Source organism: Sebastes fasciatus, chromosome 1, assembly GCF_043250625.1.
Source record: "Sebastes fasciatus isolate fSebFas1 chromosome 1, fSebFas1.pri, whole genome shotgun sequence".
NCBI lineage: Eukaryota > Metazoa > Chordata > Actinopteri > Perciformes > Sebastidae > Sebastes > Sebastes fasciatus.
The window spans coordinates 13,362,416-13,380,384 of record NC_133795.1 but is presented as its reverse complement, the minus strand read 5'-3'; the positions used below and the strand labels follow the sequence as shown (position 1 = coordinate 13,380,384).

Below are 17,969 nucleotides of genomic sequence, written 5' to 3'. Positions count from 1 at the left end.
CACACTATGGCGTGTGCATTTTAACAGAGGGGTCGGAGCGGGGTCGGAGCAGAACCGCTCGCAGCAGCAATCCTGGAGGAGGCAGAGTCTACTTTAATATATTCTATTGTACCCCAAGCCACAATTTGATCCTATTACATAATTAGACAGAGACTACAGAGTTAGAGAGGCTGTAAAATGGATTGTGTTGGCTGCTTCACAAATGAGGTTAAGGTCATATACCGCAGACCACAGCACCGACTGAGTTGATTTAATTCAGCCTTTGAATGGAAATAATAATGTCTTTTGTTCTTGTTTTCTCTGTTCGGATAAACAAAGGCTAAATGGAACTTATGCAAACAACAAGAAAGTTCTGCTTAATATGGATATTACTGTGCATGCAAATGAGTAAGCTACATCCGCCCACGAGGTGCATTATTATGTACTATTATTAACATATGCAGCGCCAACGGAGGATACACATGAGACAACACCGGAGTCAACAATGCACATAAAGACACACACACACTCTCTCTGGCACCTGTGGCTCTGATGTGTGTGGGCTCTAACAGCCTGACATGACAACAATCTGTTGACCTTCTCCAGAGGGAACACTCTGGGTGAAGGGAGACATGAAGGGAGCTGTCCACCTCCTGAACACTCAACAGGGAGCACAGTTTTGAACTCTCACAGCCAAGCCAGTGTCAGATAACGAGGAGAATACAATCTCTACCGGGACTTTTTAGGCACAGGAGGTGTTTGTGTGTTGTGTCATGGGTGTGTTTTTTTTCTTCTATCAAATGTCTACAATAGGGCCGCAACTAATGGTTATTTTCATTCTCAATTATTCAGTTCTTCAAACTAATCATTTAAACATGTAGTCAAAACCGAGTTTATTACTGTAGAGAAAAACAATACACCAAAGGACACCAACCTAATTATGTTGGGGGATCCCAAACTTAAAAAGGAACCACTGCTCTAAACTAAGACGGTGAACACGATATAAACATTATACCTGCTAAACATCAGCATGTTAACTTTGTCATTGAGAGCATGTTAGCATGCTGGCATTAACATTTAGCTCAAAGTAGCGCTTGCCTAAGTACAGCCTGACAGAGCTGCTAGCACGGCTGCAGACTCTTAGTTAATCAATTGATTATCAAAATCACGACTCCACACTAGAAGCAGTGAAGCTGACCTTTAAATGTGCCATCCTCACTGATAGGAATCATTTTCCCACAATAATCTCTCAAAAGCCTTAGGGGTGTAAGAAAATATTGAAAATATTGAGTATCGCGTTATTACGTTTTGTGATACTGTATTGACACTGAATTGATTTTTAATTAACATGCAAAGATTAACTCAGTCAACACTTTATTTCATTTGCAGAGATGCACTCTCTCTGTGATAAATGCAAATGCAGATCCCACAATTTGCATAAAAAAAGTTAACTTTTTTTTACTCAGATTTTATGCATATGATGATGTGTTCTTTATACAATTAGAGTTTTCCTAAATTAGATTGAAAAAAATCGCAATTTTGCCTTGCTTATTAACCCCCGTGTCATGATATGCATTGAATAACCAGATTATTACCAATACACGGCCCTAAAAGCCCTTTTATACTGCGTTAGCACTCCATCCGCGCTACATGCACCATATGGAAAACTGTCTTTGCTCGCCAGATGATGAGGATCAAGAGGTCATGAATTAATAGCCTCAGAGAACGATGGATTCTTCTTGCTTCTACCTGCAGGCCCAAAGGCACATAACATCAGGAGCAGCACTGAAGCACAACCGAGGTTTTAAACTTTTATGTATGAACTCTTCATCCACATGAATATAAAATCATTCTGCCTCCTGCTTCACTCAACCCCGCTGATCTCACATATGGTGTAGGAACATACATGCATGCAGCCTTAATATTAAATGACCCTTAGTGAGTAACTGTACAGCGTGTCTTCAGCATGGTAAAGGAGACGTGTTTTAGGCTTTAAGAAAAAGCCCTGTCTTCTTCCATAACACAAATCTTAAATGGATAGTTTGGGTGTTTTGAAGTGGGGTTGTATGAGACACTTATCTATAGTCAGTGTATTACGTACGGTAGATGACGGTCGGCACGCCCCCAGTTTGGAGAAACAGACAGGAGTTACCGCACGGAACCAAAGCAATGTGCCTTCCTTTTAGGTGGCTAAAATACATTTTGCTGCCGGCCCCGTCCACAGCAGTACATTGCTTTGCTTCCATGCGTTAACTCCTGTCCGCTTCTCAAAACTGGGCGCATGCCGACCGTCATCTACTGTAGGTTATACACTACAACTATGGATAAGTACCTCGTACAACCCCATTTCAAAACACTTGAATCATCCCTCTAACAAAAACACACTCTACATGCAGACACACACCTGAGTGAGTTCCTGCTGCTCCAGATCCCATTTTTTGATGCCGTTGTCTCTGGACCCGCTGAACAGCACATCTCCCTGTACAGCCAAACACTCGATGCCGTCATAATGGGGCGGCTCAAAGTTATGAGCTGGACCTATATTACCCAGCGTTCCCTCTGCCACGTCAAACACCTGAGGAGAGAACAGGGAGCAGGAGACTGTAGAAGATGTGTCTGCATCTGTGACACTCGGGTATGGTCTGAATAAATGTGAGTGGTACCTTGACATAATGGTCTTTGGAGCCAGTGATTAGTTGGTCTTTGCCCAGCAGAGACTGACCCACTGTCAGACACATGACAGAGCCGATGTGGCCTGTCAGCTTCCCCATCCCTTGCATCCTACACACACACACACACACACACACACACACACACAGGGAGAAAGGCACACAATAAAGGAGGTGAAGCAAATGTCTGTAAAAATCAGTACTTAAAACAGTTTGATTTTCAAGGTTCCACTGAATGAAATCACTTTCGCAAGTGAAGCAAAACTGCTGAGACACAGCGACGCCAACGGCAGAGATGATACTGAAGACATGTTTAATACATTCATTTTTCATTTCTCGGGGTTGTTATGCATCATTAATTGGGTCTGAGCCCCTCAGCGTAAACTGTCTGGTCCAATCTGTTAATCATTTCCCTCTAGACGCATAAAAACTGAGGTGAACACGGCGATGCCGCTGGATTTCAGAAAGAGCAGGTGCCTTGTAGAAAAAGATACTCATGTACACACCAGTGCCGAGTTCCTGCACTCTCTTTTGACAGCATTTTTTAATCTCTTAAGTCAGACGTTAATCAGCTCTCTGGTTGATCAACATCTGACAAGTGAATATATACATCCACGTCTGGCTGTCAGGAAACTATCTGCATGACTGAACCAATAAAGGATGACTACGCATATAAGTCAATGAAAGACTTCATGAATTCATTGATACATGAATGACTGACTGACTTAATACCTTAACAAACAATTAAATGAGTACTTCAATAAATAAATTAATCTATAACTAAATAATGAATGAACAAAAGGTACCTGTTGAGGTCCCACATGCGAACAGTGTTTCCAGCGGCAGCGTAGAGCACAGATCCCGACGGGTTGAGGGCTATTTGGTTAATTTGACACTCGCCCTGTGCAAAGGTTATTGTGCGGGTGGTGGTGCTCGCACATGCATCACCGGAAATCACCTGACCCGATGACCTGTGGGGGTAAAGTGAGAGAAAAAGAATAAGAGAGAGGGAAAAAATAGGAGGGGAATAAAAGGGGGGACATGAGATGGAGAAACAGAGACATGTTTAATGAGCAGAACTTTATAGTTGTCATTTCCTCTTGATGCAATTTACATAAAAATTTAATTTGTCATTTTCAGCAACTTGAAACACATCACTGAACTGAAAAAGCATATCCTTAAATCATCTCTTCTGCTGCAATTTCTTTCACTTTAACTGCTCCAAACCGTTCCATCTGGCTGGTCGCAGGGAGGAAACTTACGTAAGCGTGCGGACACACTTGGCAGAGTCGCGGATGTCCCACACCTTAATGTAGGAGGTGGAAACAGAGAAGACCAGACAGGAGGAAGGAGAGTATTTGACTGCCACGACATTGTTCGGGTGGCCTTTGAGGGTGACGATCTCTTGACCTGTTACCAGGTTCCACATCTTACAGGTGCGATCTGCAGGAGGAATGAAGGGCAGTTCAAACACTCCTTGGGTTGAAACCTGAATGCATATTATATTGCATTAAACTAATCAGATTATTCTATTCTTGCTATTATTTTTGTTACGTGCCCCATTGTCAGTAATCTGACTTTTTTGATAAATTTACAGAAAACAAATGTATACCAGGAATATTTTAGAACTTGAATAATTTGAATGCTGAACATAGTTTAGCATAATGTTTTTATGCTGAGGCTAGCTGGACAAAATATCGAGCCTGGCTCTTTCCAAAGCTTACTAATTAATACTAATTGCATTTGTTTAATTAACACAAACAGAAATGTAAAAACGATTGAAAAATGTAAATTGTCCGTTTTACATTTCTGTTTGTGAGCAGATTAGAGGCATGGTTTGACATTTTCGAAAATACGCTTGTTTGCATTATTGCAGCGTTGGATGAGAAGAATCTGTAAATTATGAAGCTACAGCCAGCAGCTATTTAGATTAGTTTAGCATAAAGACTGGAAACAGATAGTTTTGCTCTGTCCTAAGTAACAAAATCTGCCTGCCAGAACCTCTAAATCACCAATTAACACGCTATATTTCATTTGATTAATCCGTACAAAAAACATCAAACAACAACTTGTCATTTTTACACTTTTTATCCATTTCTTTCCCCCCGGATTAAACAAACAAGACATACTGTAACGTTGCCTTTGGACAGAGCCAGGCTGACTGTTTCCCCCTGTTCCACACTGTAAATTTCCCCACTGCGGGACTAATAAAGGAATATCTTATCTTATCTCTTATCTTATCTTTCCAGTCTTTATGTAAAGCTAGGCTAATCACCTGCCGAGACCAGCTTATGCTTAATGCACAGACATGAGTGGTATCGATCTTCTCATCAAAGAGAGCGTATTTCCCAAAATGTTGAATTAACCTTATTATTGCTGTAATTGTCATCATGTTATTTGCTTCGACGTGAATAAGATCCATTTAGAAGAGCTTTAAAAATATAAACAGTTAGTGGTATGTGTACCTTTAGATCCAGTGAATAGCAGCTCATCTGTAGCGTCCACACACAGGACCGGCTTGGAATGGCCCTCGGCTACAGAAACACACTGCAGGGGCGCCGTCCGACCCCCTTTCACACCCCCGATAGGATTGATCACACCCCTAAAGATCACACACACACACACACGGCGTCACAGTGTTTTCAATATTAACCAGTGAGGCTGATTTCTTATATCTACAGATGTATGTACTGTAAAACACAGGCCGATCACAAACATGCACACAAAGACACAGATATTCTTTCCATTATACGGAGACAATACAAACCTCACTGGATACATACAGATGATGTACTCCACTAAAACTATGCCCATATGCAATCAGACAACTTCCTGTTGGTTTTCTGAGCCCACCTGCTCCATCTCTCCAACAGACCAATTAAGGCACTACAACAGTGAGAGCTGCTCTCCTATTGCACTTGCATTTCTATCTCCCCTCTCTTTCTCTCTCTCTCACACACACACATATGCACAAACACACACACACACACACACACACACACACACACACACACACACACACACAGCCTCTTCTATGTTATGTGCTCTAGCTGACCCCCCCCTACCCTTCATCTATGTCCCACTGACAGGCCAGAGTCCCAGAGAGCCTGGAGAGTAGTCAGCAGAGTGAGACAGAGCAGGCAGAGGGTGAGAAGAAGAAGAGTTAGGAATGTGGGAAAATTGGTCCCCAGTGGGCTTCCTAATAACACCAGTGTTGGTTACTGGGTGTGTGCATATGTGTGTGAGAGAAGGAGACTGAGGTAGAGAGCAAAACAGTGAGGGCGAGCCAGAGGATGTGAGAAGGGAAAAGAGAATCTGTGATTACACACAAAATCCTGGACAGGTTTTGTTTCTGCGCGGAGTGAGAAAAATACAGAAGGGTGTGCTTGAAACGTGTCAAAAGCGGCAACATGCTCGTCTTCTGTGCCTGCACGTACGCTGATGTCCCAGCGGGAAAGCACACAAACACACACGTCAAATCAAAAATTAAACACCGAACCATACTTTCTGTGTATGTTTTTGTTTTTTTTACAGTGTAAAAATGCCAACCAAAATCAAAAACTGCCAATCATCAGCCAGTGGGAAAAAAAAGATTGCATGCATGACTGCCAAGTCTCATGAAACACAAAAGAGAACCGACTTGTGCAGAATAAGCTCAAAACAATATTGTTCACAACAGCCACACAGCCTGGAAGACCGACTACACAGCAACCCGCAACTCAAAAATAAACCACAGCAGCACAACGTCCTGAGACGTCATCACATCACCACATGCAGCATCCATTCTCCACCCGTCAGGTGGGCGCTGACTCTCTGTTCAGCACCTCCACAGCCAATCGCCTTTTAAGGGCCCAGGGGAAAAGGTTATGTGGTACATGTGGGTAAGTGGAGAGATGTAAGAGGTCGATAACATCAGTCAGATTATCAGCTTCTGATTGAGGTGAATGGAGTGAACACAACATCACATAATAATCTGTCCCACCCTCTTTTTCTGGTCCAATTCCATTTTTGGAAAGACTGATGATAGAACACAGGTATTTCTTTAATAAAAAAAGGTTTTTTTTTAATAAATGGAGAAGGGAAGGGAGATTTTTAAAGGAGAAGAAGAATTTGAGGTGCAGTTTTTGAATGAACCATATCACTCTGAAGACTGTTAACCCTCATGTTGTCTAAGGAAGGCTTTGCGCTCCATCCTCATTTGTTAAAATGGGAAGTAAGGTGTTAAAGCTATGATATATTTAACTTTAAAGTTAAATATATCATATCAAATATTTAATCGTGATTAATCGCATGATTGTCCATAGTTAAATCGCGATTAATCGCACATTTTTTATCTGTTAAAAATGTACCTTAAAATGGAGATTTGTCAAGTATTTAATACTCTTATCAACATGGGAGTGGGCAAATATGCTGCTTTATGCAAATGTATGTCTATATTTATTATTGGAAATCAATTAACAACAGAAAACAATGACAAATATTGTCCAGAAACCCTCACAGGCATCTAGCATAAAAAATATGCTCAAATCATAACATGGCAAACTCAAGCCCAACAGGCAACAACAGCTGTCAGTGTGTCAGTGTGCTGACTTGACTATGACTTGCCCCAAAACTGCATGTGATTATCATAAAGTGTGCATGTCTGTAAAGGGGGAGACTCGTGGGCACCCATAGAACCCATTTTCATTCACATATCTAGAGGTCAGAGGTCAAGGGACCCCTTTGAAAATAGCCAGTTATTTTAGTTTCATATTATATAGAAGTATCTTGAAATCTAGCAAATGCTACAACCTACGAAAGTTCGATTGCGTTAATGCATTAAAGAAATTGTTATTTACCTGCCAGGGAATCATTATGTTGCATTATTTTTAATACATTCTTTAAAGTTTTCTCCATAAAGGACATACTGCACATACTATAATATTGCTTAATGCAGCACTCTGCTTCTCGCAGCACGGCTCTGGTCCAAGTGGCAGAAAGTGTTCCCATTCTATCAGCGTCAGTGGAAGATATGATAGTGTGCTGTGTTATGCACTATGTGAGGGCTGCTAATGGCTGTTGCAGGGCCAAGCACCAAGAGACCAGCAGACTAATGAAAACATGAAGGGAGATCAGTGTGTGCTCTTTGCAATAATACACAGAAAAACAGACAGAAGAGCCTCGGTGAGAGGTGCATCAATTTGTGTGCGAGTGTGAGATAAATACACAGAAATAGACTGATTAGAAAGAAGAGGGGAAAATTCTGTTTTTATCATCATTATATATATATTTTTTTTATATTTGGAGTAGTTTGACATTTTGGGAAAACATGTTGCTTATTTGCTTTCTTGCCGAAAGTTAGATGAGATGATGGACACTAAATTTGATGCTACAGCCAGTAGTCAAATAGCTTAGCTCAGCTAAGCTGGAGGCAGGGTGAAATAGCTGTAACTAATTCATTAACATGTTGTTTATTGCATTTAATATGTACAAAAACTGAAATATAAAACCTAGAGCCTGTCCTGGTTGCCTGAGGTCTCGAGGTCAAGAAACAGTCTGGCACTCATTTATTTCTAAACCTCTATCAATACTGCAGTCTTTACTGGAAATGAAGATATATAGGAATTTACTGATCGTTGTTGTTGGTTGTCTCACAGGTGATAAATCAAAATATCAGGTGGTTACTAGTCTTAAGATGTTTGTTTGAATAACATTTGCACATTCTCATATTTGCTTTGCAGCCTGCAGAGAAGCGATAAGGTTCATTCAGGTCTCGTGTGCGAGCAAAACCACAGAGAAACACGACATCACAGGTGGGAAATGCCGGCGGGTCAAGAAAGCCGCATGTGGTTAAAACATGCACCACAGCGACCTCGCCCACAGAGGGGAAAGAGAGGAGGTGGAGGTGGAGGAGGAGGCGAGGCGAGGCGAGGCACTGACTACCGGTGGAGACGAGATGACACCAGGTGAGTTTGCAGGCAAATGGGAAAACAGAGAGTGACAAACACAGTTCCTCTACCTGAGCACCTCGGAGAGCGAGGAGTCGCTGTCATCCGACCTGGAGGCAGAAGAGGAGCAGGAGAGGGGGAGGGCGGGGCGGGAAGAGGAAAGGGTTAACCACGCTAAGGAAAGACAGAAGGGTTACTGGCAAAGGGTTAAAGGGAGGAGTGACTGGAGGAAGGGTTTGAGATATAAAAGCAGTGAGGCAAGAAAGCTCAGCCAAACAATAAAAACTTGTCCTGTGATTATCAAATGTGTTTTTTCACAAAGATATTCACTGAACAGGTCGTATTCTTTGACCGCTGTCTGCAGATGTTTTCCTTGGTAAAGCACGTTTACCGTAGGTACACCCACACTGAGCAATGGCTGGTTTAGTGGACTTTTCCCTAGTGGTGTTAGGGCGAACATTAAAGGTTAAAAGTTTTAAAGAAATAGTTCGACATTTTGGCTTATTCACTTTTTTGTCAAGAGTTAGATGAGAAAATGACGCCACTCTTATGTCTGTCCATTCAATATAAGGTTTACGCCGAAGGTAACATAATTCACCTACCAGCACCTCTAAAGCTCAAAATAAACAGGTTATATCTCCTTTGAATTAAAAAAAAAATGATTTGTGGTTTTACATAGAGTTATGTGCCGGGCTAAAACCATGACTTGACATATTTACACAGTTTATTACCAGTTCAACAAAGAAATGTGTTAATTATTGAGCTTTAGAAGTGCTGGCAGGTGGATTTTGTCCCCTTTGGACGAAGCCGGGTTAGCCATTTCCCTGTTTCCAGGCTTTATGCTAAGCTAAGCTAGCCGACTGCTGGCTGTAGCTACATATTTGGCGTACAGACATGAGACTGGTATCAATATTTTCATGTAACTCTTGGCAAGAAAGTGAAAAAGCGTATCTTCCAATATGTCAAACTATTCATTTGAACAAGGCAGAAAAAAAGGTACTGGAAGAAAAGAAGGAAGTAGTGCGGGAGGAAACACCAAGCCCAGGGTTGTGTCTAGAAGGCAACACACAGATTGCGAAACTCTCGCGAGATGGTTGTGGTTAGGTATCGACCTTGAATGGTTACGGTTAGGATAGGTTGTCAGGCAGCGAGAGTTTTTGCAAGTTTTCGCAATTTGCAGGTTACCTTCTATAGACGACCAATGCCGAGATAGTCATACACAGAGGTAAAAAAACTGCACATTACAATTTGTAGCCCCAATGTATGACTCCCCTGATGCCAGTGTCCACTCCCACATCTACTCCTTCCAGCCATATACAGGGAATTGGTGCAGAAAAGAAAATAAGGGACCACAATCAGGGTTAACAGAAGGGAAAATCCAGAATGGAGGATAAGGTTGTCAGTCAGACTCACAGGCGAAGGCCCGCTCAAAGCTGTCGAGGGAAAAATCCAGACCAGACCAATACAGAACCTCCACTGTGTGTAACAGTGCAATAAAAGTGTTATTATATTGTAAATATTTTATAGCCTCAGGTCGACCACCATGAGAGCCCGTGCTTTACACTCTGAGCATGAAATAATAAAACAAAATGGTTGTGGATATGTCTGGAGGGAACAACAGTGTTAAAAGGTGATAAAAAATTCCTCCATTTCTTGGTATTTACTGCTGGCCACAGAGGCTATTAGCATAGAGATATCCGCTTTTTTTTTAGACTCGCAAGACAAAATCCTTTTAAAATGCATTGGTTTTGGAGGACGCAAATGTAAAGCGAAGATTAAAAAAAAATGATTCTAGGATTCAAAGTCTCTTCATCCATCAGGACAAGAAAACTGTCTTCCTCATTCTCATGTGTCTTTCAAATCTGTGTCAAACGCCTGATTCCTGTCTCACAGGCAACCAATCTCTTCAAATATGGTTAAAAAACAAACGCAGAATGCATCCATACAGTCAAAATCATAAAAAAAAAAAACTCTTATTGCATTTTAATAGAGTTTGTGAATTTGCAAAGATGCATTTGAGGGTATCATCATCTTCTGTCTTTGCAGAGCAGACAGTTTCTCACACAAAACAATTCAGACTGGCTTTCTAATTGTTTTTTAATAAATTGGCTCCATTTAGTTTTGAATTTATGCTTGTGGTAATAAATTAAGTGTCAGTTAGGACAGTGTCAGTTATATTAGCACAATAAAAAACCAAAGTGAAAATGATGGTTTAAAAACGATGAATCTTTGGTAAACAAAAAAAAATGGTTATATCCAGTGTTTACTTCAGTAAACAAAACATTTACGCCTACCCACACCTAACGTAAAAAAAAAAAGATGATAAAATGATGTTAATACCTTTCATCATATTGCAACAATGCAAATGCTCCGTGCAGCAAAAGATGAATATATTTCATCCTCCTCCATCATGCTCTATAGGAAGGCTTCTCCTGTGGGAACTATGAGCGACCCTAAACATGAATATCCTCCCACACTGCCACCCTGAGAGCTCATTCTAAATGGCTACCAATCACAGCAGCTGCATGGAAAGATGACAAGAGCCAACTCATTTACCTACCCCTGCTCCCGATAATAAGGACCCACAGGCTCCAACACACAGATATTCACACATACAGCATCATACACAAACACTCATTTCACACAGTGTCCTCGCTAACAATTAGGGGTCAATAAGGCTGAGAAATGTTTCCGGATTAATAAAGATTACAAAACAAACAACTTTAGAGCAGCAGAGCAGCAGAGCAAAACGCTGAAATTAACTGTTGACATTTGTCAGAGCGGAAAGCTGGAATTGATTGCGAGCAGGAAGGGAAAAGGCCGGTTGCTCATTCCAGATTTAACACCTCCGCAGCTGACATTAACATCTCATCTCATATCCACATTGTGTATCCACACTTCCCAATGCAAACACGTTTACACATTGATGAGTGTTCAAAACATCCTTTTAACCTTTATGTATGTAAATAGGATGAAAGAACATTAAGAACAGGCCAATTCACACATCTAACTACAGCCTCAAAGATGTACATAAATTTAAATCTAATTCTCTCTGACACTGTAGCTGTTTTTCCATTCAATTGTCAAGCAAATTTTAAGCGATCTTTTGAAATGTCGCAAAAAAAGAAATGTGAATTAGGCACGTTTGCATCGACTGGTTTGGAGCGAATAAACTCAGCGTAGTTCGGTCAGAAGTTGGCGCTATAGGCTACGCATGGCTGTAATCCAACACTAAAAACAGCAAGTCGCTTTGGCCATTGTAATGGCAATTTTCATATCTGCAGTTTAACACTGTACCTTTAGATAATCTCAGGGCCTCACATGTTCAATTTCGTCACCATAGGACAGTGACCTGACATTTTAGATCTCTGTAACTGCAAACAACAGATTGCTGAAATACTTGTTATGTCTTGTGATGCTCTGTTGTCTGCTGTGTGCTGACGCATTGATACACTTTCTATCCTTCTCTTCCTTTCTTCTTTGCACTTATCTTCATGTTATGCTTTAAATGTATAAATACTGACTACTCTTTGTATTCGGGGCTCACTTGCCACAGTCCACAACAGGTGGCTGTGCTCGTGAGTCCATCTGCAGTCCATCTGCAGATGTTTTAGTTATTAATGTATGCCTTTTTATTAAATTCACTGAAAGACAAGTTGTTACGTTGGTTTGTGTCTTGTTTTAACAGAAACTGGCACCACACAATCTAACCCATACATCCATGATCTAACCATCTACGAGAGAAAAATGGACAGAGGTCTTCAGCAATTTGTTTCAATTGGGCCAGTTATAATTGATTTAATTCATGTCAGCTGGTATTGGCGATGTTTCATGCTGTCTGGAGACGAAGACGAGTATTCACACGTTGGGAATGGGAATATCCAAGAAGACGCCGACAGTAGAGACAGCTGACCAGTCATGCAAGTTAAATGTTTGCTACGTCAGAACTTATTCGGCAAAGGCGTTTCCATAACACATCTAGCACATCAGCGAGCGTAAAACTTTTTTTCTGCATTTTCTTTTAAACAGTTTTATCTAATTTTGCCGTTTCCATACAGCTTTTCTAATGCAACACTTCCAAATGCGCATTAAAATATGTGAATGGAAACACAGCTACTGTCAACAAACCTGAATATCATGAGATAAGATATATTGCAGGGCTGTATTTTCATTGGATTAGATTAGATTGTACAAGCTGATTTCTCTTTCTATTGCCCGAATGCACATCACGTCATCTCAAAACAGACATATTACACCACATTTTGCTTTTTTTCCCACAAACACAACTGCCCTTCTCCGACAGAGGATATCTGAGCTGCTTTCTTCCTAATTTGCATTTGTTTCCTGGTACCTCCTATATATCGACTGGAAACACACTGCAATTACACCTTGTTGTTAGTGTTGCTAAATGCGGCCTGCGGTTGTGGTTTGGATGATCAGATCTTCAAATGCCTCCTGAGTGCACTTAACACCTGGATTCAGTGAATGTTCGCACCATCTGTCCTCCAAGGAACTGCATTAATGCCAGATGAAAAGACTTTTTGTCTACGAGTGGGCTTCACCTGCAGATAAACAGCTGGAATAGCACTCTCCTCTATTACATCTACACCGCGGACAAAAGCACCGTCCTCTCAAAAGGCCTGACAATCAGCCCATCTACAGGGCCGGGGAAGATATTAAACCATGGAAGAGAAGAAACGAAAAGAAAGGAAAGGTTCAAAGGGAGACTGAACTGATCAGATGAGAATGTGGGGACAAAAGGACAAAAGAAGTGTGTGAGTGTATGTATCTGCAAGCGTGCACTCACTTGTCCAGAGCAGAACCTTGGGTTTGGTTGCTGGTGAGCCTCGAGAAGACGTTGCGGTCGTTCCTGGTCCTCAGAGGAGGGGAGGAGGGAGGAGTGTAGCCGTCGGTGGGCCTGATGAGGGGCGGGAGGGTGAGGAGTGTTAAAGGATGAGGAAGGACGAGAAGAGTTAAGAAGGAAGAAGGAAGGCAAATTATATGACACAGTCAAAAAATGTGTTCAATCTGCCAACAAAGTAGCTTAAATATGAGCATCACAGTGCCTGTACCTGTACGCACGGTCGTAAGATTTCCTCCGTGTTAGAGGGGAAGTGTCATAACCCCGAGATTGCCTGGGACTGACACACAGACACACAAAAGCAAACTAAGCATATCTTCAAGGGAGTGCACAGGAGGATGATACACAGCTATGGAAACTATAGGGAATCAATAAGCAACAAGGGTTTATGCAACTTAACAGCATTTCTAGCAGACTAAAGCGACTGGCAGGCTAATTTCTTTAAATATCAAATCGCACACAAGCAGGCTTCCCATCCCCCGAGGACTGATGCATATCTGACTGCTTCATTGGCTTCTTCTTTTTCTTTTCTCTCCCTGAAGCAGTTTTATAACCTAAAAAATGTCAGGCCTCTGGCAGGTCTCCAGTGGTTGTTAACTTGGGAGTGTGCAGTTTGAGAAAGACACAGAAATTCTTGACAACTTTATCTCCGTTATCAGGAAATAAAATGTAAAACGATGTTCTTTTTTTTTCTTGTTGATTTGTGATATTCCAGGGTGTGCATGGTTAAATGCAATAATCCTCGTGCTTCTCTCCCGTTTGTTTGTTTAGCTCAGTAACACGTTTTATGTTTAAATAGTCTCAAATGTTCCAGTTCAACCCGTGTCGTCGGCATCCCATGACTCTGCTCTTTTCATCTTGCTTCAGGGCACTTCAGCAGAACAAATGTTTACCAACACGGGGATTCGAGATGAGGTTTCTTTTATTAAAGAAGACTCTAACAAACGGGCCACCTTGCTGTCCCGCACAGTAGAGCAGTGATTCCTAACTAGGGGTACTCATACCCCAGGGGGTATTTTTGCAGGAGCCAGGCGGTACTTGGAAAGATTTGTAGAGAAGCTCAACTAATTTGACAGAATAGAAATTACTTTTTGATTTAGGGTTGAGCATTATGACGGCATATACCGTACGACAATAGAAATGTGTCCACCGGTAGAGATTTGGCCAATACCGATTCCACCATACTTGTGAGGTGTTCTCATAATTCACAATGGCTAAAATATAAGAACCAAGTCTCTACCATTCCCCCTTCCTGGTAACACTTAAGGAATAGCATGTCTTGCCAAATCTAAATGAAAAACTCTGTTGTTCTCTTGTTGCCTTTGACTGATTGGTTTCTCTACTGCACTTTTATTTCCTTTGTTGCATTTGGGGCAACTAACAACTTATTACTGCACTGTAGCTGTATTACTGGTCTATTACATTTGCATCTTATTTCATTTTATGTTTTTTTTATTTCATTTCATCTGATTTTTTAAATCTCATTATTCTGGTTTCTAAATGTTTTTGAATGTCATCCTCATGCGTTTGTCTGTGAAGCACTTTGAATAGCCTGTGTGTTTGAGATGTGCTATAAAAATAGATCTGCCTTGCTGCCCTAGCTTCATCACAGCGATCATTATGATTCACTTACAAGGTGTGTCCCCTGACAGGTAGGCTGATGGTGCGGGACACCCGGTCCCGGTGGTAGGAGTCTCGTAGGGCCAGGCTGAGTCCCAGACTCGCTGACCCCAGGCACATGCCGTCCTCCTGGATGTCGGTCAGCGAGGCCAGAGACTTGGTGATGTGCTGCTGCTTGCAGCCTGATGACGGGTCCAGGATGGGACCCAGGTACTCCGCAGACACCGCCTTCATCTGAGCGGACAGACGAGGCTCCATCTGGTTGGAAAATGGGAACAGTTTGTGTTGCTGAGGACCATAGAAAGGAGGACAGTGGGACATGAAAAACTGAGACATATGAAAACAGTAAAACAAACATGCTAGAAAAGAAACAGCAACCATTGCTAAAAATAACTTAAAAACCCCAATACAGGATAGAGAACAGAGCATTAACATGAGGTTAAGAGGGATTTGTGTCAAATCAGGGGTTCCTCCTCAGAACATCAAACCAAGCTCTAGGAAGTGGACGAGGTTTTAAGTGTTTGCTTGTACTGCCACCTTGTGGTTCCAAACTAAAATGGCAGCTGCTCTGACAGACAAACTGTGGCATGTGTGTGGACAGTGAAAATTAGAGCAAGGGTCTAAACACAATCACTAACACTAATGCCGTCTGACAGCATGCAGTGTCATCATGACTCATAAAGGTCGGACAGGCTTGGATACTGCAAGACGCAGCACTACCTGATGTTTTGACACTAACAAAAACTTTGTTGGTATTCTGAGATATAAAATATAGAATTAATGTTAACATCTGGATTTAAGACAGAGGATGCCATTGTTGTAGAAAGAGGAAGAATTTGGATTTAAATAATTATAATGCACTAAAACAACACAAATCAGCTGTACCTTTATTTTGAAATCCTCATGGCTGTTGGATTCTTTCATGTGAGACACACTGAAGGAAGAGAGGACATGAGAGTAAGAGACATGGATACAGAGAGAAATGGAGTACATATTTTTCAGATGGAAATTTTCCAGGATGAACACGCTTGCACAATGCTTTTTTTTTTTTTAAATGGGTCAGGGTGAGATGGATTTAATGTGTGCGACTGCAGTCTCACCTGCAGTCAGAGGCTTGGCTGAACTCAGAGGGCTCCTCGTCTGTGCTGGCGTAACCATTTTCTGGAAGCACACAAAACACACAACCTGTCAGCCCCCGGCACACTGTACACCACTCAGTAAGTCTATATGTGTCACAACCTAATCCCCCACCACTACCAGGAGCTCAGACAGAGCATTTCAGACAGAGGGTGAAAAGAGGTGCTGCAGAACAGCCAGTATGAGAAATAAAGCGCTTTTTGAACATTAAAGCATGTAAACATGTTCTAGTAGAAACCAAAAATACAAGTAGGTATCTGAAAATAAGCATAACAGGTCATCTTTAATATATTCTCTAAAGCTGATTAAGGCAAGGAGCATACACTATAAAGTCTTACACACTGGCACACGGACCTAAACACAAACACTCACCCTGCTGAACATTGTGGATGAGAGCCTGGAGTTCAGGGATGTATTCTGCTTTTTCTCGCAGGGCATCGAGGATTATGTGATTGTGAGACGAGCCAATCACGTCAGTCTGCCTCAGCTGACCCTCCAGCAGTCGGATCTGAGCTTCCTTCTGAGCCACCTGTAAACTCTGCGTGCACACAATGACCAGACAAATCAAAAATGGTAATAGAAACACACACACTCACAGTACTGTAGCACTCAACGTGTAGACTGCTGGTTCCCAATCTGGGGGTCCCGACTCCCACTAGGGGTCGCCAAAGCTTCACGGGGGGTCGTAAGGCCTTCTTGATTTTAAGGTGTGTAAGACAACTTTTTTGTTAAAATATAGAGTCGGCCTTTATCTCAACATTTCATTAATTTCTGTGAAGAAAACTGAATGAACTTGTTATTTTTAAAGTTTGGATTATTATTTAAGATATACACAGGATGAAGACACAGTAAAGACCTGAACACGAGCTATATTCACAGAGCCTTCCCTCTCTGCTAAACAGCCTCGTCCCGCATTAGAAAAGTACGCAGTTAAAACAACCAAAGAGCTGATAGAACAACGGCCAAGCATCAGGGAGAAGATAACACTGAATTTGTCAAAAAAGAAGCCTATTAAGTATGTATGATTTTTTAAAATTCAAAACAACACATAATACAGACAAAGAATTGTATTAAAAGTTCCTAAAAATAACAGGAAAACTCATCTCCGATGCAATATTCACAGGAAATAATCTGCTCAAAATTCATTCAAATTGCTTGTTTTACACAAAATGTCCTACAGTTATTGCGTTCATTATTTGGGTTAATTGTACAGTTGTTCTGTGGTTATTGTTATGCATTTAATATAATATGAAATATCCATAAAATATGTCACTTCGTCAGGGGTCGTCAGTTTACTAAATGATAGAAAAGGGGTCCCTTAAGGAAAAAAGTCGGGAACCACTGGTTTAGACTAGGTATTAATCATACAACAGGAAATGAGACTACCTAGTATACAGTAGTGTTTAACTTTCTGAAGGGTGATCATTGATTTTTTTTGTACCAACAAATACACCCCTGACAACATGTTGCAGTACAAAGAGACACAACTAGATGGCACCACAATCCATTATACGATGAACCTGCATTTTTCTCACTTGCAACATCAATACACGATGACATTTTTGCAGTGGCATATGATAAGAGTCAAAACTATTTTAGTGTACTGTATTTAAACACTTATAATAATAGATGCGTATATGCTTTTATATTTGTTTTGTTGTTAAAGCTACATATTTTATTTCACATCTCCAAAAGTGCAGATTTTATAGTTTCAACACTATTGATTTTGCACATGTTTCTAAGCCTGCAAACCTATTTATGCTCTTAAGTTTTCAT

The 17,969-nt window shown here is 41.2% G+C and overlaps 1 protein-coding gene across 7 annotated transcripts in view; it reads right to left on the bottom strand.

The window, feature by feature from the left end:
* The window catches only part of kif21b (kinesin family member 21B), a 77,636-nt gene that overhangs the window by 13,882 nt on the left and 45,785 nt on the right, over window positions 1-17,969 (bottom strand). For 3 of the 7 annotated variants that reach the window (XM_074630335.1, XM_074630362.1, XM_074630345.1), the window contains exons 21-32: window positions 16,566-16,731; window positions 16,157-16,217; window positions 15,942-15,990; window positions 15,070-15,314; window positions 13,648-13,716; window positions 13,383-13,493; window positions 8,647-8,685; window positions 5,114-5,250; window positions 3,911-4,091; window positions 3,455-3,619; window positions 2,643-2,760; window positions 2,384-2,554 (exon numbers count right to left, since the gene is read on the bottom strand). In XM_074630335.1, the coding sequence (XP_074486436.1) occupies window positions 2,384-2,554; window positions 2,643-2,760; window positions 3,455-3,619; window positions 3,911-4,091; window positions 5,114-5,250; window positions 8,647-8,685; window positions 13,383-13,493; window positions 13,648-13,716; window positions 15,070-15,314; window positions 15,942-15,990; window positions 16,157-16,217; window positions 16,566-16,731 (1,512 nt within the window). The remainder of the gene's footprint in view (window positions 1-2,383; window positions 2,555-2,642; window positions 2,761-3,454; window positions 3,620-3,910; window positions 4,092-5,113; window positions 5,251-8,646; window positions 8,686-13,382; window positions 13,494-13,647; window positions 13,717-15,069; window positions 15,315-15,941; window positions 15,991-16,156; window positions 16,218-16,565; window positions 16,732-17,969) is intronic. The other 4 variants (XM_074630355.1, XM_074630379.1, XM_074630372.1 and 1 more) reach the window with 3 other exon arrangements.